The 27,688-nt window shown below is 41.0% G+C and overlaps 1 protein-coding gene across 1 annotated transcript; it reads right to left on the reverse strand.

Moving 5' to 3' along the window:
• Positions 1–156: 156 nt before the first annotated feature.
• SH3GLB1 (SH3 domain containing GRB2 like, endophilin B1) lies at positions 157–27,649 on the reverse strand. Its single transcript, XM_084852029.1, has 10 exons — positions 27,618–27,649; positions 27,506–27,587; positions 21,894–22,035; positions 15,470–15,598; positions 14,935–15,068; positions 14,580–14,672; positions 6,050–6,139; positions 4,349–4,449; positions 1,708–1,942; positions 157–1,075 (listed from the first exon to the last, which is right to left on the reverse strand). The coding sequence occupies exons 2-10, from the start codon at positions 27,575–27,577 to the stop codon at positions 968–970; spliced, it is 1,104 nt and encodes a 367-aa protein (XP_084708155.1). The 5' UTR covers positions 27,578–27,587; positions 27,618–27,649; the 3' UTR covers positions 157–967.
• Between the last annotated feature and the right edge of the window lie 39 nt (positions 27,650–27,688).

Below are 27,688 nucleotides of genomic sequence, written 5' to 3' on the forward strand. Positions count from 1 at the left end.
ATCCCATATTTTGTTCACCAACTGTATTAACAGCTGTGCAGCCTTCTTTCAAGATATTTAATAAAGCTTAACTAAATCCTCAATTCTTTTTCAGATTGCTCTTGAGCAGAAGTATGCTGTTGCTCCTGTGTAAAATGATCAAGCACAATGGATTTTGCAAATAAATAAAACCAGCATTTATTTTCAATTCCGTGTTTTCCAACATAAATGAAAGGTTATGTTTGTGAACACTGCAACTGTGTTTTGATTTTGGTGCACAATTTGTGACCCAGATATTTTCATTTGTGACACGGGGTGGGGGTGGATAGGAGTTCTGGTACCCAAACCTATACTGAAAGTCTATAATTCCGTCGTAACAAAGGATAGCCTATTTTTGTAAGCTATGCTTAGGAATAATGCTTCTTGGACATATCTGGAGCCAGACTGAGAAGTTTGAAAGAAAGAACGAAGAAACAAAAAATGGAGCTGTTTTGTGCTACCTTTTCGTTCATAACTGTATTTTATGTATGCAATAACATTGTAGCATTCTGCTGAAGACAACGATAGCCATAGCCCTTTAAGACATTAAACATTAAATCTGTCTAGCAAAAAAAGAGAGTCAGTCATTGTTTAACCATTTATTGTTTGTGAGAAGCTTGCCATTATGAAAAGTTCTGTAGAAAACAGTTCCTCCTGCTCTCGGGTTTAATTACTCAAAAGTAAATGTTTGTTTTTAGTGAAAACTCCAGTAGAAACAAAATTCTGTAGGAAACAATCTTGGCACATAAAGTAAAAGCTTTTAAACAACTTAGATCTGAAAAGAGTATCTACCATGCAACAATATTGGCAGGAAAGCCCATTTCTAATGGTTGGTATTCTTATCCATTAAGACATTAACATGGAAGACACTTAAACCTGCTTTATATCAAGTTAATTGCATATAAATATGGTCTCACCATAACTGGCAGTCTTTATACAAGCCAGTCATTCAGTTTAACAGTTCTAAGTAAGTAATAGGCACTTTGCCCTTTTGATTTCCTCGTTCACCCATCAACCAGTCTGAATCCATGCCAGGGATACTGTACACTGTTATTACCTAAAAACAAAAGCAAAACACAGCATTTGTCTCTTATGGATATGTCATTAATAAAGAAATCAGACAATTTGCTTATCTAAGTTCTCCTCCTACTTGCTAAGCAAACACTAGTCCAGAATACTGGGGTGCCTCCTAGTAGGGAGAGGGGAGAGCACCCTAGTGAGCTGGACTACCGAATGGTAACACTTTTATATGAAAAATATACACAACAAATCAGAATGTTGACAGATTTTGCAATCTCACTAGTTACCCCCAAAAGAGGTGTACACTTAAGATATTTGCCTTGTTAGCTTCGCAGAAAAGAAATGAGTGTTTTAAATATTAGTCTGTTGCTGATGAAATAGTTACATGAAAGATGGTGACTGGAACATCAAAGTAACATTACAATCGGATGATGAACATAAAAAGCAGCTTAATGCTCAGTGGCACCACAAGCTTTACATAAGTAGCTATTCTTTCCTCACTGCTACAGATTTAATTGTTGGTACAAAGACACACCCATTTCCAAGGACAAATGACTACTCAGGTTTATGGCTTGTGATGAGGATGATGTAAAGCTAAAAGATCGGTTCTCTTGTGCATTTAGCTTCCAAGATATTCACTCTTTACAAAGTAGAGTAGGAAGTGTGTACCTCATCTGCAAGAAGTGATAATTCGCTGCTGTTTGCAGCATCATAATCATAGAGAACTCTGGCTTTCCGGCTGCCACTTGATGACTGCAGTTCACCAAAGCTTGATGTAACTGCTGCATTGCTTATTGAAGACAGTGAGGGTGTAACAGAGGCAGAGGATGCAGTAGTAGTAGAAGAACTACTTGGAGCACAGGTTGAAGACTGATTATTGTTGGCGAGGAACGTAGATGGAAAGCTGTGAAACACACAAATTAACTTAGTAGTACTGGGTAAATACCAATGTGCAATGAATGTTCAGCTGGCAACCTAATTACGACCCAGTTATTATCAGCAATTTGCCATGCTCTGTCTTAAGACCTAAGCAGGCCTTTAAGTGCTTCTTCTAGCTTCCCCTCATCTCCCAAAAGAAAGCTCTTATGACAAGATGAACACCACAGCTATCCACAACTTACAACAACTTCTAGAAACTATTGCTGAAAAATAGACTTTACAAAACAGATTTAATTTGCACTGTCTTGTATGGTCGTTTAAGACACATGCACCCCAAATTTCTTTCGCTATTCAAAGAGAAAGTGCGTGACTGTATCTTACCATTATTACTAATTATTGACCTACCACTTTATATGATCAGAACCTTTCCACAATAAGATTCTCAAGGACCAGCCTTAAGATCTTTAAATAGCAAAGAAGAAATCTTTAGGTCAGATAGTTTCAGAGAAAATCCAATAATAGGGCTGTACTAGTTACATCCTTCAGGAGGCATCCCTGTAAACATCTGCAGTTTAGAGCAGCAAGTACTGTGCAATTAGAATCCTTTAAAGAGAGGCCTTTATGGGACTCAGTAGAGCAAACCATCACACATCCTATCTTTATGTATACAAGAACAGCTAGTAGAACAGTCATAGTCTGTAATACAAAGTGTAATTCAAGTATTATTTTTACAAGTTGCGTGAGAGAAATATTCCACACCAGTGTTGCATCTTGTTTTATGTACACTGCCTCAGTCAACAGTTAGTTGGAGATTATTTTAGAATATCACCCGCCACAAAGGAGTGGATTTGTGTGTGGAAAATATTTCCAGTCCCAGGATCATTGTCTGGATGGCTAAATATCTCAGGTGACTAGTCCCAAAGTACATTTATCCTTTTGCCTTAGTATAATTTTACAACATCTTTCCTGCTGACAGAGATATAGAACGGAACAGATACAGATTAAAGCCCCTCTGAATCTTGCCTTGCCACCATCTTCTTATATTTCTATTCTGCAAAAGGAATTTGAAGGCGCACATACAACACACATCTTCTTAAATAGATGAATCTGTAAAGTTAGCAATGGAAAAAGCAGCTACCCACTTATTTCTAAATCGAACAGGATTCAGAGAAGCCACAGTACTGCTGGTGTCGTTTTCAGCTCCAGTTGGGGGTATGTCGAAGAAGGCAAGAGGGTGTAGATCCTAGGCCATCCCTGACACACCCTCATCCTTCTTTCATCCCCACCACTGGTGGGGCAGCAACGGCAGTAGACAGGTCTGTCACCATCCCCAAAGTACCTCCGTGGACAGAACTCCCTATCCACAGGCAGAGGGGGAGGACTGCCTTGCAAGCAACTGCAGGATTGTATCATAACTAGACAAAACCTCTCTTAATAACCATGTAATTCCTTGAGATAGCATACTGCAGAAGACTGCCATTTCCAAGAACTAGAAATTTGTTAATGCAATAACTACAGTTAATTCTCAAAGTTTTTTTTCTGGCAAACAACACATTAACTTCACTGAGACTAGTTCTAAAATAAAACTGAGCTTTAGATTCCTAAATGTTTAAGACACCTTGACCAGCATATTGATATCTAACATTAAATGACTTCTTGCACTTGCTCTGAAAACAGTTCATATAATTGATCTATTAAACTACTGCTTTAGCCCTATTAACTTTCTACAGTAAGATATATATTCTCTCTCTCTCTCTCTCTCTCTCACACACACACACACACACACACACACCTCCATAGCAGCTTTCTGCACTTGTAAGCTGCTGTTATGTTCTGGCATGCTCCCAGAGATATTCTCAAACCAGGTCAAGGCTTTCTATTAGCAAGCCAAGTGTTAAGATGCAGCTGCCTGTTAGAGACTGCCTTTAGTGAATGCAACAACTGTTTACTAATATGAAGTAATACCGTTCTAGCTGAGCAGTTATTCTATGTTAGAAGAAATGTGGTGAACACCCCCTGCCAGAAGATATTTATTTTGAAGCATTTATTCCTTTGCTGGGCTCTACTTAGTTTAGTGCAGATGTCCTGATGTACACCCACATGCACCAGGACAAGCCTGTTGCACTTCAGGGCAAGCTTGTTAATTATTCAAACCTGCTATCCATATTACACTGGCTGAGCTGTTACTGTGCTTTGTCAGGACATTTCCTCAGATGTCTGAAAAGTCACCGAGGATTATAAAGAGACTGCTGCTTCTACTCATTTTTTTCTATCTCATATGATCTCTGTGGCAACCTTTTGGGTTAAATGGGCCTGTCAGAACAAGAAGGTGAAGTAACATCAATATCGCAGTCCTCCAAGTTGCCTTTATTTGGATGGTTTATTATCCCTCAGTTTAGGCAAGTAGCTATAGAGGATATAGTTTTGTTACCTTCCAAGCTGTTTCTGAAGGTCCAACATGTACTGGTAACACTGGGCATAATAAGTCATCTGAGCTTCTACAAAATCATTCAAACAACGAAGGTGATGTGCCTGTAACACAACAGTTCAACCTGTTAGTACAAAACCCCCAATGTGTTGCATTAACTAGATTGCAACAGTTACAGTGATGTTTCAATTAAGTTATGTTTGACCTTGATTCAAGAGGATTTCAAGAAACTGTATTTTAAAGCAGGGGTGGGCAACTTGTGGTCCTCCAGATATTTGGCCTGCAACTCCCATCATCCCTCATCACCAGCTATGCTGGCTAAAGCTGATGGGACTTGCAGGCCAAAACATCTAGAAGGCCACAAGTTACCCACTCCTATTATAAACATTACCTATAACAGGGGCCAAACAAAAAATCAATTTTGTGACAGTTAGGGAGCAATCTTATGTCCCCTAAACTGTGTCTGGGGGATATAGGATATTTCAGTTTCCTAGATCTGAGCTCAGAGACGGGGCTCCAAGCTTGAAGCCAGGAAACCACACTCCCCTCCCCCTTGTAGCCAATGAGGAGAAATGTGCTGACTGCTGTTATGGGCTTGCAAACATGGGTTCATAGGAGGGGAAAGTGGGCGTTTCCAGGGACAGGGAGGGGAGAAGACTGGGGACGTGGGAATACAAGGTATCCCCAGCCGTCCCCAGCCTCCTCCTCTCCCCCTACCCTAAGCCTCCGCTACCTAAAATGCAGAGCATGAGGTGAGATGTACCTTCTGCTCCACACTGGATACTCGTAATCCTCCGAGTTCGGAGGCTTACTAATAGCCAGGGCAGATCACATGGGATTGTGCCTTAACTCTCTCAAATAACATGATTAACAAGACAACCAGAAATTGACATAACTTGTGGTTCAAGTTCAGCTGTCGCGGCTCTGAACATTTTTAACTCGGGGGGGACGGGGGACTACATACGAGCACCTTAAAAACTAACTTTGCAGCAGCCTACCTGGTGCCCTACAGATGTTCTGTACTACAGCTCCCAGTATTCCTTACCACTGGCCATGGTGGCTGGGGCTGATGGAAATTGAAGTCCAAAAGATCTGGAGGGCACTAGTTTGGGGAAGGCTGCTTTACAGCATGAGCTTTTATTTCCTACAGCCAACTTTGTCAGCATTAGAGGAGGAGGAGCAGGAATATTTTCACCTTATCCTCTCCCCATAATGAACCTGATGAGCATGGAGTGATCAGAAATATTTAAATACTACCATGGTGCTTGTATACTTTTCATTGTCTTACCTTCCATAGTTAATATACAAAGCATCATGCAAATATTTAAATAGCATTTATAGTTAGAGTTATGTTAATAAGTTAAGAAAAAAGTTCAGGAGAATCTTGGCTCTAGGGCTGGGGTCTCCAATATGGTGCCCAAGGACACCTCTCTTGGTATCTGCCAGGCTCCTTGCCCTTCCTGGTTTTTATTTCAAGATTCTTTAAAACAATTTTTTTTTAAACTGAGAGGCTGGCTTGCGACAAAGCCCCATCTTTATTTGGGTTCAACAGAGATCACCCACAACAGTCTCTCAAAATGCCAAATGAGTCCACCAACCCAAAAAGGTTGAAGACCACTGCTGTATAGTATTTCATCTGTGTACATAAGCAGTCGTCAATAAACTATCAGGAGTCAGTTATATTTCCTTCTACTCAGTACTTACATGTGTACTGCTGATACCTTCCAAAAGAAGTCTTGTAATTTCTGCTTGTCGGTCAAATTCACTCTGGGCTATCCTGACTTCCTGTTCAGACTGTAAGGTATATTACAATTTTTAACAAAATGTTGATTGACAAGATTAATTATGCTGCTTGGAAAAATACAGCAAATGCCACTGAAAATCAGTGCAACTTCTTTAACTGTGCACTTCAGATCCATTATTTCAATTGGAAAGAACTCTAATTGCATCATAGTCCTTTGCTATAGTAATCGACATCAGGGTGGCCAGACCTCAGCCTTGTGGGATCTAATATGGTTTTGATTAGAACCCTGAGGTCTACCAACTGGAGCCAGGGGTGAAATAGGGGCTCAGGCAAGTGGACATTAAGGAACAGGGTCACCCTGATGCTCAGCTCAGGAATTTGTGATCTGTACTAGAACCAAGCTCAAAAGTACTTTCACCAAAATAAATAAGAACCCCTCTTGGTTTCTCCTCTAAGCATTCTTTTTCAGCAACCTAATTTTTTTTTGGGGGGGTGACACTCTTTAGCTGTTGCTACTGTTGGACAATTGGGAGTGAGACACACTTGCTTCTTTACTGCAGATCACCCAGAGATCTACCAGCAGATCCCAATCTATGTTCTGCCTATCCCACCCCTGATCTACACTGGTAGTAGAGAGCCTATTTCAGTACTTTATCGTACTAAATAGCTTGCCCTCAAGTCATCTATAGCACCATACCTTTAACTTGCTATCAAATCCTGTTAAAGGTCTGAAGTTGACAAAATGATTTTTTAAAACCCTCAAGCAAGCCACTTATCATACGGAAAAGAATTAGAACGGTGCATCTGCCAGAGGCCTGTCAGCTCTGTTAAAGGCAAAACACTATTTACCAGTAGGAAGGGCTAACCCACTGTTCCATTAAGATTATTTGGAAGTGCCCCCTATAAGCAGAGCAGCAGGAGAAATACTGTTCTATAAATCTTGCCCAGTGGCATTTGTATAGAATAGGCCTGCAATATCTCATTCCTTGTTCTAAGATCCTGTGAAATTCTGCCAGGCACCTACATGTCCTTGTGTTATTCATGAATATTTTTTGCCATTTCTGTACAGGGCACTTTAACAAAGAAGTCTGCTTTTAACTTAGAGAGTGCATTTTGAAATAATACAATGCATAAATATGGGGAAAGGTCCTTTCATAGCCATTTTTGTACATTAATAGCCAACTGAAATGAAGACTGGTCATTTATTCGATACATATTGTTTAAAGAAATACCTTATATCTGATTAATCAAGAAAATATAATTAGGCAACATTCAGAGTAATTCTAGTTTCAAGGTTCTTCAGAGGAAAGGGAGAATATAGGGCTCTAGGTAAATAGTAATTATTTCATAATAAGGCAGCTGATGAGTTCAATATTAAGTATACAACTGAACATTTTAAGGGATCTCAGACAATTCCATAATGTAGTTTTCATAGATTCCATATGGCCAAATGGGTCCTTCGTAACAAAAAATAATAATGGAATACAAGCTAAACAAGGAAATACAATTATCAGGAAGATAGATATGTCTGCTATCATACATCGGAGAACATTTAAACACAGAAGAGTTCCACCTGTTTCTAAAAGAATGAGAACACTGATCATTCCAACTGAAAATTCTGTTGAACCATCCATTTCAACTATGGGTAGTTAAGCTGGGTAGTTTCAGAGGCTGAAGCTCAAAGAATCATGCAGGCTCTTGTATCATTCAGAAAAGCACACCCATCTTCTCCCATGCATATTGTCATAAGTTATCAGATTGTCATTATCTCATCTGGTAGTTATATTTCCCAAATGCGGTATGAATCATTTTGCCATTATCACTCCAAATTGCATCAAACAATACTAGTCCCTTGATATCAAGGACAAAACCAAATCTGAATCTGATCCCAGCAGTATATGAACCAACAGCTTCAGCGAAGAGTACTTACTTTGGTCACTTCCTCTGCCCAAACCTTGTATGCATAAAGAGGTGGAAAAACAACACCATGAAGAATTTATCTGGCAAACTTTCATTCTGGGGTCTTAAGCATCTTTCCTATTTTGACTTCCTAGTTAATTTAATCTACAACTTTTGTAATGTACGTGGTATTGAGTACAGATACATCACTGCTTATATACTAGCTAAAGTAGGGGTAGGCAACCTGGTGCCCTCCAGATGGTTTGGACTACAACAGCATGGTCAATGGTCAGGGATTATGGGAGTTGTGGACCAAAATATCTGGGGGGCACCAGGTTGCCTACCTGTTAAGGTTTGAATTAGTGACTGCCATCACAGGCCTTAGAGTATTATTAGTGCAATATGCTGGTATATAAACTTATTTCCCCAAAATTATCTACTCTATTATATTTAATGACAGAAGTAATGTCTTCAGGGAAGACTAAAGCAGCAAAAGGAAGAGGCTTTCAATCCCAACTAAAACCTTTATGCAACAACTTTCCTCTCAGCTATTTTCAGAAGAAGTTGGGTAAAAGGGAAAGATGGCAACAACAAGCAACTTCTATGTTCTAGCTAGCTGTCTTCAATTGTGAGCAGCTACTTGCCAGAGACAAATCATTCTTTACAATACTGTTCTTAAATGGCTAAAGCCTAGGATCAGAGTAGCCCTTTTGTGAACAGAAGAGCTCCTTCTGTTTGCAGAAGGGGTCATGATGCAGCGGAGGCAATTGTCACCAGTGCCCCTTTCAGCCTTCCATGTTGTTTGATGGTCCCAAACCCTCTGGAGCAGGGTTTGGTATGTGAACACATGCATATGTCAAAAAAGAAATCTAAGAAAATTGCCTCTTTCCCACTTTCCACAAACTGTACTCCACTCACAGGATCTTTGGATTCAACCCATTAAATGTAATAGGCGTATAGCAGAATTATTTTGGAAGATACCAACTACCAACTTGCAAACATACTACCTTGAAAGTACACAAAGACTACAGTCTAAGCAACAATTTACTGAATTATGAAAGAATGCATGGATGAAATTTATTCAAAAATTGTCCTATACAAGATAGGTCTATTGAAAACACAGTTAATACAAATGGTAGTGAAAAGAACAGTGATTTCTCTTGCTATCCAAGGCTGTCTTCATCAAATCAATAATTCAGAAATTTAGGTTATGTCAACAGTTACAGAATACATCCCACTACTCCTGCTACTTGATGGCTGTACACAGTCTTTAAGGGAGCAATCCCACTGGGATAGGCAGCCGCCTCTGAACTTGGAGGTGACCGCCTATCCAATGCAGGGCAGGCAGAGTGCAGAGGGGATCTTCTCCATGCTCCAGCTGCCCTGCCTTCACAGCTAGATGGCCAATTTTGGCTGTCTAGCTGTGGGACTTTGGGGGTGGGGGGGAGAGGCCAGATGACGGATAGGAAGCATCATACCAGCACTTCTGCACTCCCCGCCCCTGGGAACACCCCTTTTGCCCTGCTCTGCTCTTCCGAGTGCGGAGCCAGGGGAGGGGTGGCGGTTTCCTGAAAACCAACCTCAGTGTATGGGCTCCGAGGTCGGTTCCCAAAAACTGAACAAATCTATGGCCATCTAGCTGCTGTCTAGTGGCCATAGGATTGTGCCCTAATGTGCTAGGTGACTGTTTCTACAATCAAACATATTATCTCATGCTTTCGTTGACTAGAATCCATTTTATCAGTTATTGTTTCCTAGAAGATTGCAATGTACTCAAATGTGACTACACAGTTTCAGTAGTGGTATCTGTGGGAGAAAACAAACATCTTTATGGGGCCTTAATACAGAGCAAACTTGTGAACAATCAGGTTTTAAAATTTTCTTGCTGTTTTGTCTTTAAGAACGTGTCTCTGTGCTCTTACAAAAAAGAAATAACCGGATTAGAATGATGCTTCAAATATGACTCATATGTTTTTACCCCATCATTAGTTATACTGGAGTATCAGTTCTAAAGCCCATCTGATGGAATTTTAGTACAATGAGCAAATTTCTCAACTTTATTTGATAACTGCAACTTTTCATGCAATAATGAAGAAGGGACTCTGAGGTAGGGCAGTAATAGAGAAAAGTGCAACTTGTATCAACATCAAGTTGTTTATTCTACCTACAGCTTTAGTTTGACTGAGGAGTGTCCTTAATGTTTTTAGATAAGTGTGGAAGATCCCTCTGATATTAAGGCCCCCATTAGACAAGGACCTGCATAATAAATACTCTGCAAACACACTAAGACAATAAGCATGTTCTGTAGAATCAATTGTACTAAATAACCCAAACAATAAGATAACCTTATGGATTTTATATATAGAAATAAATACTACACACTTGTCCAGATTTACTAAACTCTTCTATACAGCTGCTTGGAAGATAAATGTGAGAAAATAGTTTAGTTCACTATTGCTTTTATTCAACATTTTTAGTGTGATATAGGAGTTTGTTTCCCCCAAAGAAATGAACCCAAATTCAACATTATATACACATATTAATTTGATGTAGTCCTTCATTCCAGGTATCTGAATGGCTAATATATCTCAGCAGGAAAGCAAGAGGAAACACTTGAAGAAACATTATGAAGACAAGAGGCCAACAAACCTTTAGCCATTTTACATGCAGCAAGTTGAGCATGTAAGAGACATTTACCATAATGTTATTTTCTTCAGGTGGAGACAGGTTTAGTTGCTTAAAGTGCATAAAAAAAATTATGTTACATTGTGAAAAAAGTTACAAAACTCAAGGCTGATCATTAAGTTCCAATGCAATATCAGTGGACAGAGCTAGAGACATAAAAAATACACATTTCCCTAACAGTTATACTTCACATATGATTTTCCATTTGTTTCATTTCCATATATGGAACGAAGTTCTCCCACATCAATTTGCCCATCCACTGAGATCATCCTTTGAGGTGTTTCTCTGGGTGTCCCACCATCTGAAGCACAGTGGTTGGTGACCAGAGAGAGAGCCTTTTCAGTGGTGGCTCCTTGCCCTGGGAATACCCCGCCCCCCCATACACATGAAGCCTGTCTGGAGCTTGTTACCATTTCGGTGCCAGTCAAAAACATTTGTTTTCCCAGGCATTTAAGAAATACTAGAGTTAGTATTTTCAACTTAGAGCAGATTTTATTTTACTGTCTATTTGATTGGACTCTTGCTGTTTTAGCTTGTTGTGTTAGTAGACTGTTACTTGCCACTTTGTTAGCTGCCCTGGGGTCACACATTTATGTTAAAGGTACAAGATATAAATTATGTAACTAAATAATCCACTAAGAAATTATTCTAATGTCCTTGTCGTACAACCTTGATTGTGGAATCATCTGCTGTTCATTTGTCCTGTTTCCTGCACTCTCTTATATCAACAAATATCACTTGTGGGCCAGCTTTCCAGGGAATTACAAGATTATAAGCAAGATGCCACATAACTGCAGTATGGGTCTGCGAAGGCTGACAATCTAGATTTAACTTACCAGATTTATGTTTAGGGGTCCAGACACTTTGGTTGATTTTGGTACCCAGCGAAAATTCATGCTCACCATGAACCCCCTCCACCCCACCCCACACACACACTAGGTAACAGGAGCGGGGTCTTGTCTGACATTATACACAGCTTGCAATTCAGTACAACTTCAGGGGGTGAGGCCATGCTCTCCTCCCCGGCTTAGAGCTGTGCAGCAGGACGAAGGAAAGGTTCCTCTTGTGCAGGCACCGGGTCATTGCCGACTCCTAGAGGGACGCCGCTTGTGCTGGCGTTTTCATGGCAGACTATAGCGGGGTGGTTTGCCAGTGCCTTCCCCAGTCGTGACTACCTTTCCTCCAGAAAGCTGGGTACTCATTTTACCAACCTTGGAAGGATGGAAGGCTGAGTTGACCTGAGCCGGCTACCCGAGACCCAGCTTCCGCTGGGATAGAACTCAGGTCGTGGGGAGAGTTTCGGTTGCAATACTGCCGCCTACCACACTGCGTCACACGAGGCAGCAGGATGAAACCTATACCTACTGCACCAAGTTTCAAAGACAATGAAAAACAACACAAGCAGTGTGACTTCTTGCTGATTTCAGAGTGCCTCCAAAGTCAGTGCAACGTGAGAGCGCGCCTTCACCCTTTCTCTAGGTTCAGTAGATGATCAGGGATTCTCCCAAGAATTTGAAATGAGGTGTCATCAGTATGGCAACGACAACTAGCTCTATTTCTCTGTGTGATCAGTCAGGTGAGGCTGTGGAGATGCTAAACCACTGTCTGAACTTAGTAATTATTTGGATGAGGGCCACGTTGAGTTCTGACAATTATTATTTATTTAAATAAGTTTTTATCTTGCTCCTCAGGCAAAAGTCTCCCAGAGTGGATTCAATCAATCAGTAAACAAGACCATCCCTGCTCATAGGCTTACAATCTAAAAAAGATATGACACATAAGGAAAAAGGGATAGGGAGAGAGGAGGATAAAAATTAAGTAAACTAGTCGCAGGACTAGTGGAATGGCCCTGCTTACCTCATCATTTCCTGGGGCAGGGGGAACAGTCCAACAGGAGGAGGCCTTGATATTCCCTTTGCCTGCTCCTGTCTCCCTCATTCCTTTCTTCTTTCTCAGCTTGAAGGCACTGTGGGATGGTTATTCCTAGGTCTGAAAAGTTGGTGTATTACATGGTCTAGAGGGAGTCATATTCCCCTTGAAGGAACAGATGCACAGTCTGGGGATGCTTCTTGATCCAAAATTGTCACTAGAGGCCCAAGTGTCCTCAGTGACTCACAGCACCTTCTACCAGCTTCAGTTAGTTCATCAACTTCAGCTTTTCCTGGATAGGAATAGCCTGGCCATGGCAATCAATGCTCCAATTACCTTCAGGTTAGATTACTGAAATGTGTTATATGTGGGACTGCCCATGAAAATGGTTCAGAAGCTTCAACCAGTACATAATTTAGCTACCAGAATTCTGGCTGGTCTGTCTTGATGCAGCCATGTTAAATCAGTTCTTGAAACAACTGCATTGGCTGCCTATTTGCTATCGAACCCAATTCAAGGTGCTTGCTATCACCTTTAAAGCCCTAAATTGTCTGGGGCACAAAGGTAAGGTTCCTCCATACCAACCTGCCCATAAATAAAGATCAGAAGGGGCCTTTCTCCATGCTCCATCTTTATAAGTACATTATGTATGCACAAAAGAGAGGGCCTTCTCTGTGGTAGCGCCCCAGTTTTAGAATGCCCTCCACAGGGAGGTATGCCCAACCTTGACACTGGTATTCTTTCTGGTGCCAGGTTAAAACTTTATTTTCCCAGTTTTTTTAAATGATTGTATTTTCACCGCTAATTGAATAGTTACTCCTCTCAATTTTATGTATTGCTTAATGTTTTATGTTGCCTTTAATTGTACTGTAGATTTATTTTTTACATATACTCCCCCAAGATCCATTTTTAGATGAAGGTATCATCTATATATTCTTATAATAAAATAACGCTGTGCTCTTGCCAGAATGAGAGATGCACTGCTAGTAGTGAGCACGTATGTGGACCCTTGCTTAGGTTTACAGATGACCCTGAATACCACAACTGCCATTTGGCCAGCTTATATAGTAATTCATTTGGTTTCCTATGGTGAATAAGAATAGTTTCTAGGTGACAAGGCAGATAAAGTCTGACAAAATCAAAGAGGACTTTTTCTTCATTCAGATGATCAATGTGCTACAAATCACTAACATACAGGCAAGCAAAAACTTCTGTAGACTTAATGTCAAGGCTTATGTATGCACGTCCATTGCAGTATATCATCTGTAGCATAACTGTAATAACTGAAGATTGTCTGTAGTCAGCTCTTTTCCTCACAGAGAGCATCTCAGGACTGCAGTCAACATAGTGTCCTTCCCCAACAATATCTCACTTCTAATGTCTTCCCATTAAGTCATGTGCCTAAGAACTGCATCTGTATGGTCTTTCCTCCACTAATTTGAATTCCCACAGATGCTCTTCCCTTTCTAGATAACCTTAGTGGAAGAATCAAGATATCACCCATTACTGTCCACTTCCAAGTAATAGGATTTGGGGAAAATTAGGGGAAAAGAAAATCTTCCCTTTAGAAAATGTCACTGCAGACTGAACAAATTATGTTCACAGGCAGATACATGTAACTACAGAAAACTTAGCCCCAGTAACGTAAATACATATACTTGGTTATTTTCAGAAATTAGGGGCAAATGATGACTGTTTGGAAAAACAGTTGAATCCAGATTTTTTGTTCCACGAACAGAAGGGCTCCTTCCACCCATGGAAGGCCTTTAATCCAGATGAAGAATTTGGAGGGGGGAGCGGCTTTGCCAATTCCCTCTGAAGCTGCCTGTGCCCTCTGAGGATTTGCTTTGTTGGGTCCCCAACTTCCAGAGAAGATTTTTTAGAAGGCGTAAACAGCTTCAGGGAAAGGGGGAGGGAAATTGGCTGAAGTTGCCTTCTGCCACCAGGAACAAAGTCTGGGTCTAAGCCTAAGTTTTTAAGATTGACCATGAGATAATAACAATATTCCAAACTTTCATGGTGATAGATCTTACTTACTGAAGCTCGGGCTTCTGCTACTTTTGCCTTTTTCAGTCTAGTTTTGGCAGCATCCAAGTCTAGTCTTTTATTTTGTAATAATTTGCGTTCTCTCTGTGAAAGAAGAGGAAGATTACTTAAGAGATCTTCATAAGAAAAACTTCAGTTCAATTTCAGACAACATAATGCAGGACAAGTCACTTGCAGTTCCTGTTCTCTCCCTATTCTATAATGTTTGAAGACCTCTCTATGTCAGGATTCCGTTAGTAGAATTTCTTGAGAATGACACCATGCAGTTAACTACACAATATCAAACTGATATTTCTTTGTGCTTTTACAAAAACATTTGAGTTATGTAACTACATTTGCAACTTACAGTAATTGTTTTATAATCTCCTTCTATAAAATTTCTCAGAGGGGTGAGGAAATTTATCGCAGCTGTCTGTATTAGTTCTCTGTCTGCTGCTCCAATTCGTTTTTGTGTTTCTCCGCATTTAATGAGCGCATTTCCTGCAATAGGAAAAAGGATTAAATGGTTCCAACTGGAGTTTACATAACCATCTATCTACAATTACAGAAACTGAAACCTGAATCGCTGTCATAGTGATTTTTCATAAAGTCACTAAGGGTGTCTTGTTTCTGAAAACTATTGTGGATCTTATTAAATATTGTCACTGTTTTTACAATGCACTAGAACTTTTACTTTCAGTATTACATTCTGCTACTGAAGGCAGTTTCACGTTCTCAAACCTGTCCCATACATAGCTTCAGCATGTGAAGTTACACACCATTCTTCCAGCAAACAAGATACTGTATGTCACTCACCATAAATCTAGTTTCTAGTTAATCAGTGCTACTAAGACACGTCAGTCCTGGGTCCCATATGAAATGAAGTAACTGTTATCACTTACCATATGCTGTTCCTGGACCAAACTCATTCCCAGCATCAATCATGTGCTGGCCCAGTAATTCTGGATTATTCATACGACTTGGTGCTTTGCGGTCTAGTTTCTCATACACAAACTCTTCCATCCTAGCATCTGGCAAAAAGTAATACATCACCAATCATAAACAGTTACTGGTCAATTTAATAAGCAGTTGAAGTCACAGAAAATGTTGAGGAAAAAGTTGAGTTATTATTTGGCAGTCAGGGATAATACTTGATGGCAGATTTACAAAATATATCCAACATCTAGTTTACATTTAACTACTGGTAAATGTGACAAATGTAAAAAAAAAAAAAAAAAACTGTGTCAAGGTAACAGAACCCAACCCCCCTTGCTCCAGTCTTTTATGTCTATTCTAGAAACAACAAATCTTAATCAATGAGATAAGAGGAAGATACAACACTATGATTTACCAATAATTTATTCCTGTCACAAGTCTTATACCAGGCTATTTCACATCTAAACTAAAATTACTTCTCTGTGAGAAATACTTTGTACTTGCTATCATAGCTTGCAATTATTTACTTAAGTTGCTCTGAAAATGTCTAGAACTGACAAAAAAATAGCATAAAAACAAACTCCACTTGGTTTTACTTTAAAAAAAGAAAAATTCCTAGCCTAAAAGTAATTTGGCTTACAAAAGTACAAAATGCTTGTTTTCTAGTGTGCAAACCTTTACTGTCTCCAATTTAACTAAATCCCTAAATCATAGTAAGCTACTTTAGAGATGCAAAGCTTTAAAGAATTTCTAATATCATCCATGTTTTCAAGTATCAAAATAAGTCTGATTAGGGCATTACCACTAGGATGCTATATCACAGAATAGCAGGGTTGGAAGGGGCTTATAAGACCATGGAGTCCAACCCCCTGATCAATGCATTATTTATGCCTTACCTTTTATTAGATCATAGCAATATGGCATCTATGTTAATATTTAGAATATCTGAGCCAAATGAATTCTATACAAAGGGGTCCACAAATTTTGTTTGACTTACTATCCAGTCACAATTTAATCACCACTGAACCCTCAAAATCCTCTGCATGTGCCAGGGACCACAAAAGAGGAAGAAGGGGTCTCACAAATTCCACAGAGCACTGGAGCAGGCAGAAGCAATGCTAGTCTTTGCTTCTGACTGCTACAAAAAGCTCAGTGTGGCATAAAAACCCTCCCCTCTGACATGAAATAGGGGATATCACATATACCAAGCAAGGGGTATCATAGCTCCCCAGAAAATGTGTGGGTGTCTGTATATATAGTAAAAAGGTCTGTTTTTAAAATATTTAAATTTTCATGTTTTAAATGTGGATATCTATTTAAGCATACAAATACTCAAGGGACACATTATGACCTCTGTTCCAATACACCAAACAGATGGCCTGTATGACTAAGCTCAGAAGTGTGAAGCTACTTTAACTTAATAGCTCAGCAGGTTTAAGCAGCAGTTCAGTGGGATAGCCAAATACACCAAAGACCAAATATGATTTTCTGTACCATCTCCATTTCAGAATGAAGGTAATTTGTTCTTGTTTTTATTGTTGCAGGGTTTTATTGTTTTGAATTGTTGAACAGTGCCTTGATGGCTTTTTAGCAGATAAGGCAGCATGTAAATGTTAATAAACTACAAGTAAATTAACTTCCCAAACTGCCTCATCCCCATACAGCTTGAGTAAAACAAGATACAGGTCAGAGGGAGCGAACTGCAGAAGGAGTTTTACTGACATATCTTAATATGCTTCTACTCCAGTAAAATGACAAGATCCCACAAGGGTCTCAATACTCCCTCAATTTCCAGAACAATACATGAATGTAGTCTGGCTTCACCGCAAGATCTTTCCCTTTCCTTCACAACCACATGAATACATATTTAGTTACTACTCAGAAACCTGGCCTAGATATTTCTGTATAAATGGAGAAGATCTGAAAGAAGGTTTCTACGTGGTAGAGTAGTATGGATAAGCAATCACAAGGAAGCTATTTGAAGAAACTTCTGTAGAATAATAAAATTGTAGACTGGGCCTGACTCCACAGTAATTTCCTAACTCTTCTATGGATGGAGATTCAGATTCTTCATTCTACTACTTTTCTTTCCAGCAAGAGATAATGAGGTTGGCTCTATACAGGCAGCAGAATGAGGTGGCAGAATAGACATCAGACCGCAGCTGAAGGATATTACTTTTTAACGTTTCCTCACATAAAAATTCCTAGCAAATAGAAAAAACTAACACATCAAGGAGAAAGCAAACCAGCATGGGCTAGACCCCAACTGAAGAGAGTAAAGATACAGGGGAGCATTCAAAAATTTAATTCCCTTATCTGCAGTATCAAGTGGTGCAGTTCATTCTAACAGCTCGGCATTCTGTCACTTAATTCTGCTGTAGATCAGGTTCAGAAGCAACAGGAGTGGTGCTATTTAGTTCTACATATGAATCAAGGACAATCAGGAGTCCACAAAAAGCAAATTTGGTTCCAAGTCAAGGCCTACCTTCAACTGCTGCAAATTTTACTACGTAAGCCAAATCCAATATGCTCAGGATCTCAGACATCCTAACAGTTTCTAAGTCTAGATTTATCATATTGGAATTAATGTAGCAGAGTTAATACAAAGTGACCTGAACCCAATAAAGGTATTACACTAATAGGGATTTTTTTTAATGGCTAACACAACTTCCTTTCCCCCAGTTTTTCTTATGAATGTGCCCTCCCATGTGATGACATTTAAAATATCAGGAGAACAACTATTAATAGGCTGCTTCATGTAGTAAAGAGCACCTTGCCTTAACAGGAAGTTGAAGATAATCTTACATGTGCTCTTGACAGAAAAGGAGTGCAGAGGCATGGTACTCAACCCAGAAAGTCAATTGCAGTAAGTTTCACATGTTTGATAAAACTAGTATGCGAAATCTTTGGCTGTAGTTCTTTCCAAATTTTTTTTTACTTTGCAAGTGTTTGCAATCCCTCTTCTTCAGTTTCATAACCATGTGAGGTATGTTACCACCGCTCCCATTTTAGAGATGCAATTGAGGCTAAACTAACAACTCAGTAAGCTGAGGACTATGATGGGATTTGAACCAAGGTTTAACCAGCCTATATCCAATACTACATACCAACTAGAAAGAATTACTAAATTCTTCTTCCTTTGCCACCAGCTGTCTTCTAGCATTAAAAGACTTGACATTTCAATGCACAATGGAAAGACCTAATACACAATAAGGCTGCATAGCTCATGATTTTAGTTCATCTATCTTATAAGCATCATTTAAAAGTTCCTAATCCAGTTAACTAAACACTCTTTAAATCCTGGGACCTATGCCTCGAAGTTCTCATCTTTAAACATGACCTGAGGAAAAGGTGGTAGACAGTTTTGGGAATTAAAGCTAGGAAAAAGAAGTAAGATTCTAGCTTGAGACCTCAAGTTTTGTTACACATTTCATCCAATCTTTCCAACATACTGAACACATTAAGAAGAAACTAAGACTGGCACCAAACACATGAAAGTTCAAAGAACAACTGCCAATACTACTGAGAATGTTGTAGTTATTGTAAACTAGTAATTGCCAGTGGCAGTTTAACATCAAGCGAAAGGTTGCATCAAACAGTGTCCACCTGCCAGCAGAACAAATACCACTGGAGAAACAGATTGCCCATCCCCTCTGTAGCCCCCTGCACACATCTCAAATCTGCTCCAGCAGCTTGGGGACCCTCTGGTCCAAACACATAGACTCACAGGGGGAGTGCACGGGGGTGAGGAAGAAGAGGTTAAGTCATGTTGCACAAGTGGAAGTCCACTCACGTGATGCTGGATGTAGCCCATAAAACAGCAATTTACAGCCAAGAAATCAAATATGTTTAGATGTCAGGCTCAATAATAATCAGCTGTCATGAACACTTGCTGGATCTCTTACTTGGATGACCACACCAATGAATTTAAAGTCCCGATAAAGACTAAAAGATACCGTGAACTTAATACCATTACAAATCTAAAAAAAGGTTTACCAATTCCCCCCAAAGTTAGAGAGTTGAACGTATAAGAATTTTTAGAAACACAAATAATGTCAATAATGTCACCAAGACATAGTACAGAACTATTAAAACACACCAAAATATACTGGAAACCTATGCTTGGTTATCAACAGTCACCATATAGCAAGATGGTCCAGTCACAACTTTTGGGATGATGCCATAATGGTTAAGTCACAGGTGTGTGAACTATCCTGAGGACTTATACAAGAAAGGATACTCATTCCAAGTCTGCTTTCCTAGGTAATACCACTGAGTGCAGTCTTGCAGAAAACGTGACCTTATTTAGCGCTATAAAGAATATATGAAGGCAGTAATTTTAGTGCAGGAGCAGGAACTATTCAAGTACTGGAGGAAATTGGAACATCTGGAGATTTACCGGATATTGGTTAGGAATAAGCACTGCTTTTTTCTTGTAATAATCCACAAGCTGTTTCCAGGATATACACACCTATAATTCACGACTAAAGGTACCATTCCAAAATGGGTGAATGGGCCAGCCTGCCATAAAGTGAAGAGGACAGTTTAGTATGCAAGAAGATTTATTATTTGTTTTTTTAAAAACCATTTGACTACCAAACCTTTGAGTCTTGTAATAAGAATCATAACATTTATCAAATTATAGAGGATATTTTTCTAGATGTTATAACTTAATAACATCTATAAAAAACAATTAAAATATTCAACTCTATATCCTATTTTGTCACTTCTTATAAACAGAGATCTTTTTAAGACTTGTCTCGCCAATAACATATCTCCCCAAACATACTGGTCAAGTCTGCGTAAGGAGAGAACATTCAGAACTAGCTCCAAAATGGAAACAGGCTTCACTGCATTAAACAAGCTTATAGCTTTGAACAATCAGGGCTTGTTCATCGTTCTTCCTCTACATATACTGCTCAATACTAGCTTTGCTAAACAAGACACAAGCAAGACTGATGTTCGAAGAGCTATCCCAATCACTTTATCACGGTCCGGTTCACTTAAGAAATTATGTTTTCTTTAAGAATGAAATGAGACCAACGAAGTCCTTTATTTTGAAGTGGACAGTTGAATCATAGAATAGTAGGATTGGAAGGGGACTATAAGACCATCGAGTCCAACCCCCTGCTCAATGCAGGAATCCAAGTCAGAGCATCGTTGACAGATGGCTGTCCAGCTTCATCTTGAATGCCTCCAGTGTAGCAGAGCCCACTGCCTCCCTAGGTAATTGGTTCCACTGTCGTATTGCTCTAACAGTCAGGAGGTTTTTCCTGATGTTCAGCTGGAATCTGGCTTCCTGTAACTTGAGCCCATTATTCCGTGCCCTGCACTCTGGGATGATCAAGAAGAGGCCCTGGCCTTCCTCTCTGTGACAACCTTTCAAGTACTTGAAGAGCGCTATCATATCTCCCCTCAGTTGTCTCTCCTCATAGGGCTTTGTTCCCAGTCCCCTGATCATCTTCGCTGCCCTCCTCTGAACCTTCTCCAGTTTGTCTGCGTAACTGTGGTGCCCAGAATGGACACAATACTCAAGATGAGGCCTAACCAGTGCTGCATAGAGGGGAACTAGTACTTCACATGATTTGGAAGCTATACTTCTATTAATGCAGCCCAAAATGGCATTTGCCTTTTTTGCAGCCACATCGCACTGTTGGCTCATATTCAGCTTGTGAGCTACAACAATTCCAAGATCCTTCTCGCTTTTAGTATTGTTGAGCCAAGTATCCCCCATCTTGTAACTATGCATTTGGTTTCTTTTTCCTAGGTGCAGAACTTGACATTTATCTCTATTAAATGTCATTCTGATGCTTTCTGCCCAGTGCTCCAGCCTATTAAGAGCTTACTTTGGAAATAGTCATTAAATTATTGTACTTTTGTAAGCAATGAAGCAATAAGAAGACACTGAACCAGTAGACTCCACATCAACCCAGGCTTGGTTGCTCACTTCAGAATGCAAAAATTACCAACACAAAACTCTCCATAGTCAACAACAGAAAAGCCCCAACTGCACTTCAGTTACTTGAGCATGCTTTGACCTGGTTCACACATAACAACCCAGAGTACAGGTTGAGTATGGGTTGTTAATGAATCATGGGTTGTTGTTACATATGAACCCTGTATTATGGTTTAACGATGGCTTGTTAACCACAAACAACCCAGAGCTCACAACCCAACAACAAACCATGGATTCTCTTCCTGCATTGTTTGTGTTTAACAAGCCAGTTAAACCATAGTGCAGGGTTCGCACATGACGGCAACCCACGATTCAACAACAACCCACAATTCAACCCATTAGGGTTGTCATTAAGTGCAAACCAGGTCTTTATGTGTGCAGACAAAATATTAACAAGCAAACTTGTCAATGGCAAAAGAAAACTTTTCTCTTACTTGGATTTGGTTGCAATAACACTTCTGTCTGTTTCATCACTTTTTCTGTCCATTGTTTAGTACATTCTGCCTTGCACAGAAGATTTTCCAAGTGAGCATCCAATTCAGTCTTCTCTGCTTGCCCAAGTTTCTCTTCTGTAAACTATAATGGTTAAACAAAACATTTTTCAAGATACAGCTTACCAATACAAGTTTTGTCAGATCATCAATAAAAAGTGATAACAAAGAAATTCAAGACAGAGAAATTTAACCACCTGATTTGACATGTAACTAGTACTTCAAAGGTAGATATGTCATTCTTTTGAAATATGACAAAGAATACTATTTTCTATAACAGCTGGTTGCCAGGTCTTACAACAAAAAAACTTTCAGGTCTTACAATAAAAAGCAGAGAAGTCTGGTCTTATTTAAAGAACATAGACAACTTGCTCGGAATTAAGAAGATACATGTACAAATGCAAAAGCATCAATGAAATCTGACACGTACTGGGAGTAAGTAACACTTGCTCTAGGCAAGCAGCCAAATGATAAACTACAGCTGCCCATACTCCTTCCAGAGTTCTGCACTCTCATTTCCTAGGCAGAGGAAATGCAGAACATTACTATGGCTGCTGCTTTTATTTGCAAGGCTACATAATGCCACCTGTCATGCCATATTTAATACGATATTAAATATTTGAATTTGAGCTGGAGTTGTATTTCTCTGGGATTGGACACTGAAATACCTACAACATGGAGTCTACTCTTCAAAATCCACCCTTGAAAAGCAAATAAAATAAAATAAAAGGAAGAATACTTGATTAGCATTACTGTGTGCTCCAATGGTTCCAACATCAGATTACAAAAATTATTTGCAGATGGGTCTCCCTGTTTCAAGCTATTTTTAATTTCTCTTTCAAAAGTCATTTTTCCCCCCAACAAAAGCAGGCATATAGCACTAACTAGAACAGAACACAAAAAGCATGGGTCTACTAGTGTAGTTGCCAGTGCTTACTATCTCTTTGATTTTAGCAACTACCTCCCCACATCCCAGTACCATGAGACACCCCTCTCTTTCCGAAAAATCTTATCTCTGACTTTGCACTGGTCCTCACAGGCCGTCGTAAGTAGTCAGATGTCACCGATTCCAAAGCTCTGTGTAAAGCTGGAGACAAGACAGCTCTCCTCTGCTTGAGCCAGAGGACATGGAGGAGGGACATAGTAGTGGCAATGACAAATAATGGCTGGCTACTAAAACTCCTGATGAGTTTTATAGACTCCTGATGAGAAGCCTCTGAGATGAAGTCCACACCTAATCTCAGCATGTAGTGAGACTCCATTACATACTGTAGGGAGTTGACAAATGCTTCCTTGCAACAGGGAGTGGTCACAGCTGCCTTGAAGGAGGTAGCTGTGAGGATACTCACAAATAACCTTTTCCTAAACCCTGAAAATCAGCAGCTCACAAATATCCCCTCCCCAAGTAACATGCTCAAGCAAACCATGCCTCTGCAAGTTCAGAAGCTCTTGTATGAAACCAATTATCAGGATCCTTCTCAATTTGGTTTCAGGCCCACAGAAACTGTACCGAGCACTGGGAAAGGGGAAGATTGAGTGTAACCTTTTTAGTTCTCTAGAACAGTGGTCTCCTAAGTGGGGCATGTACACCCCAGGCGGTGCGCAAGATGATCCATTGGGCTGTGCGAGCTGCCTGATAACTGAGCAGCCTCCTGCTGCCCCGACAAGTTGTCAATGTGTGCAATGATGGCAGCAGTAGAGGCAGCAGGATGGGATGGGAGCTGAGAGGGAAGCTCCATGGCATTTTTCTCTCAGTTCCAAGTCCTACCCTGCCTCTCTCGTGGCCACTGAGAGCAACTGTACCAGTCTCTGCCAGGCACGGCAGAAGAAGTCGCAGTATGTCATGGATATCCATACTCATACGATATACTCATATGCTAACTTTAACAACAGGCTACTGCAGTGCCTTTGAAGATACACTGTCAATAACTCAAATACAGGTACTAACCTCTCCAGGGAGATTTGACAAGTTCCTATTTTGTTGTGTTTTAGGTGCCAAGGAGAAGACTTTTCATTTTCCCAGACCTTTTAATTACTGACCTGTTTTCATCTCTGCTGGACGTTTTAAACGCTGCCTTTAACTACTGTTTTATTCTTTGTTATTGTTCATGTTGTGAACCACCCTGAATTTATAAAAATCCTGTATCTAATGTGGGAAGAGAAAGTAACCTGTGTAGACACTCTCAAAAGGCTGTGTGATAGATGGTCTAAGAAGGATCCTTTATGCAACTAACTAGTCCAGATAATCATGAAGGAATGAAGAAGGAGCTGGTGAGGAGCAGCTAACGTGAAAGTTTCTAGACTTATGAATGTATAACAGTGGTAACAATATTACTATCATGACCTATTTCTTTGATCCACTTATGGGTCTGATTTGTTAGAACCCCAGTGAAATACTTTAACTCAGACCAAAGAAATACATTTGAAGTTAAGCCAGCATGAGATAAAACATGTTTGGCTTTTTCATATAAAAGTGAATCACATTCAGCATCACAAGACATGCATCACAGGATCTCTTCATTAGAAGACAGTGTGCCTTGTCCTCTCTCCAGTGCCAGTGAAGAAAAACAGGCTACAGATGCAGAAATAGACGATACGGAAAAGAGGACAGACATGGAAACTCTAATCTATGAAACAGTTGTACTTATGTAACAGTCTTTTTTCATTAAAATTTACCTTTAAAATCTCTCTCATTGCTCCCTGTGATGCTTTTTGGAATGGTAAGGTATTATTTACACAATTTATACCCTGCCTCTCAGTCTGGGGCAGTGGGCTTGTGCTATCCCACTAGAACTTTGCTGCGTCCCTGCCCCCTTTGAACAGATCTATTACAATATCACAAGCTGCTTTTGAAACGTTATAGGAACAAAAGCAGTTTACCATTGAGCTTGGAGACTAGTACCCAGTTTAGAGGCTCTGAGCCACAGCTAGCACAGGATTGCAAAGAGGGTCCACGGGGTTCATCCCAGCCTGTCCTTACAAACATGCAGTGGGTACCAGCATCGTGGCCTACTGGAGGATGGATGGCGAAGGTAGGCTATCAGAATACTGGTGGACAGCAGCTGTTCTTTACACCTTTATTAACTAAGGGTGCAATCCTATGCATGTTTAGACAGAGAAAAGGACTACAACTCCCAGCATGCCCCAGACAGCATGGCTGGCTGTGGCATGCTTGGAGTTGTAGGCCTTTTCTCTGTCAAAACATGCGTAGGATTACACCCTAACTCTTTAAATTGAAGGTAAGGGTGGGAGACTAAAGGAGAACTGGGCAGGAGGTAAAGAACTGACAATTCTCTCTAGGGGTGGGCAGAGATGAAATGAACTTTTTGGGAAGAAAATGGAGAACAGATTTACAGGGTTTGATGGTTGGAGTTCAGACCCAGCCCGCCTTCCAATCAGCTTGTGGCTTTAGACATGTGACTTGTCTCCATCTAGTCCAACATCCTGTTCAAACAAAGGCTATTCAACCGCCTCTGTGAAGTTTACAAGAAGGACAGGAGGGCAACGTTTGTCCTCCGTATCTAGCATTTAGACATATACGCCCTCTGAACATGGAGATTCTATTCAGCTAATAAGACTGATAGAATGAGCTTCCATGGGCAGAGCAAGTCAGAGGAGCTGAGGGAAGGTTTGGCAAGTCTAGCTTAGAAGAGTTGGAAACAAACTGGACAAGAGTTTGTTTTTTTTAAAGTGGCAGGGCGGGAGCAGAGAGGAAGTGAATACATTTCTACTTTCTAGAAGTTTCAGCTACCAGAGAACTACCTAATCCTGTCAAAAATGAAATACTACGCTGGTTTTAATGAGACCATGTATTGAAAGGTCTACCACACTAATGTTCTGTAGTAATGATTACGTAATACAGCAAGCCTGATGCAAAATTAGTTCAAAACAAAAACGACAAAAAACTATGAAAGCACTAATCCACCCAAAAAATCCATAGATATGGCTACGGGGACGGGATGGGACTGCACCCCGAGCATCACTCCTTGCTCTGCTCAGAAATTTGAGGGAAGGCGTGGAGATCAGGCAAAAGGGCACAATCCCACTTCCCCCTCCAGGTATTCACATACATGGATCATGTATGAATAGGGCTACAGTTTTCTTACAACTGAGAGAAAGAGTGAGTAGACAAAACAAAGGGTTGCTAGCCAATGATACGTAAGTAGTACCAGAAGTTGTTAGGGCTAGTCTTAGGTAGGGAGGCATTTTCCTTAGCAATTATTGTTGATTGTTTAAAATCGTTTTTAAATATATGTTATTGTTATATGTGCTGTCTGTTTATATGTTTTTATGTAAATGGTTTTGTTGTTGTTGTTCAGTCCTCATGTCCAACTCATCGTGACCCCATGGACCATAGCACGCCAGGCTTTCCTGTCCTCCGCTCTCTCCCGGAGTGTGCTCAAATTCATATTCATTGCATTGGTGATGCTATCTAGCCATCTCATCCTCTGCCATCCCCTTCTCCTTTTGCCTTCAATCTTTCTCAGCATCAGGGTCTTTTCCAGGGAGTTTACGCTGTATAATGCATTTTAATTGTTTTTAATCTCTGTAAACCACCCAGAGAGCTTTGGCTATGGGGCAGTATAGAAATGTAATAAATAACAACAACAAATATAAGCTTTCTAAAATCTTATGTACCCACGGTGTCCTGTGCCTCACATCTCATTTTTATTCATATCAGAAGTTACCTTTGCATTTCAGCTTAGCAGCAGTTGAGAGCGTTCTCTTTTGAGCGGTTACAAAGGGACACACACAAAGGAAAAACAAGCAGCCAGCCTTTCTAGTTGGGAAGCATAATACGCTCCCCTTGTATCGCATCATCCTTTTACTTTCACTCTTCCCAAGCGGACAATGCAGGCCTTCTGCGGGCACAGGCAAGGAACTGTGCCCCTGGCCCCAGAAGGGGCCCACAAGTCACTCCTGTCGCGCAGCGCAACCATGTATTTGTCGACAGACAATATCTGATGTATGTAGAAGGTTTTAAGCAGGACCCGCCTTTCCCCTTCTTTCTTCGGGTGTACTGAGCTGAACAACGAGCCAGGGGAGGGGGTGAGCCAGATCTTGCACAAGCACTTGAGGCCGGTGGGGCGGGCAGCAGAACAGCTGCAGTCAGCTCGGTCACACCCACCACTGCCCAGACGCCGTGAGGGCAGCCAGCCTGAGGCCTCTTAAGGCCCCGGACAGCCAGACGTGATCAACGCCCCCGCCCCGCACGGTTCCCACACGGAGGCACCGCGGAAGGCAGGAGCGGGGATACGACGGGGGAACACCAAGGCCAAGACCCGACCAGGCCTGGTCTGGCTCCTGCCTCGACTCCACCTAACAAGCTACGCGCGAGGCTCACAGGCCGGGCGAGGGGCGGCACAGTGGGGGGAGCGGGGGGTGCGCGCGCGCGCGGGGGGCGCCTATCGGGAGCGCGCACCAACGGCCCAAACAACGTCCGTCTCCCCTCAGAAGCGGGGAGGGAGCCGCCCTCTTCCGCCGAGGCGAGGCAGGTCGCCAGGCCACGGCAGCTGTCCTCGCCCGCCGCCTCCCTTTCTTCCCCTCCGCGTTACCTGCACGGCGCGGCTGAGGAACGTGCCGGCGTCGGCCGCCAGCTTCTTCACATTGAAATCCATAATGTTCATCTTCGGCGGGGCCCGGTCCTTCAGGGGCGCTGTCGGCGGCGCCCGCCTGCCGCCACCGCGCTTCCTCCCCTCAGAAGCTGCCGGCCAAGGCGGCGGCGGCAGCGGGGAAGG

The sequence above is a fragment of the Heloderma suspectum genome, chromosome 4, assembly GCF_057233095.1.
Source record: "Heloderma suspectum isolate Gila_16-S chromosome 4, 16-S_ref, whole genome shotgun sequence".
Classification (NCBI taxonomy): domain Eukaryota; kingdom Metazoa; phylum Chordata; class Lepidosauria; order Squamata; family Helodermatidae; genus Heloderma; species Heloderma suspectum.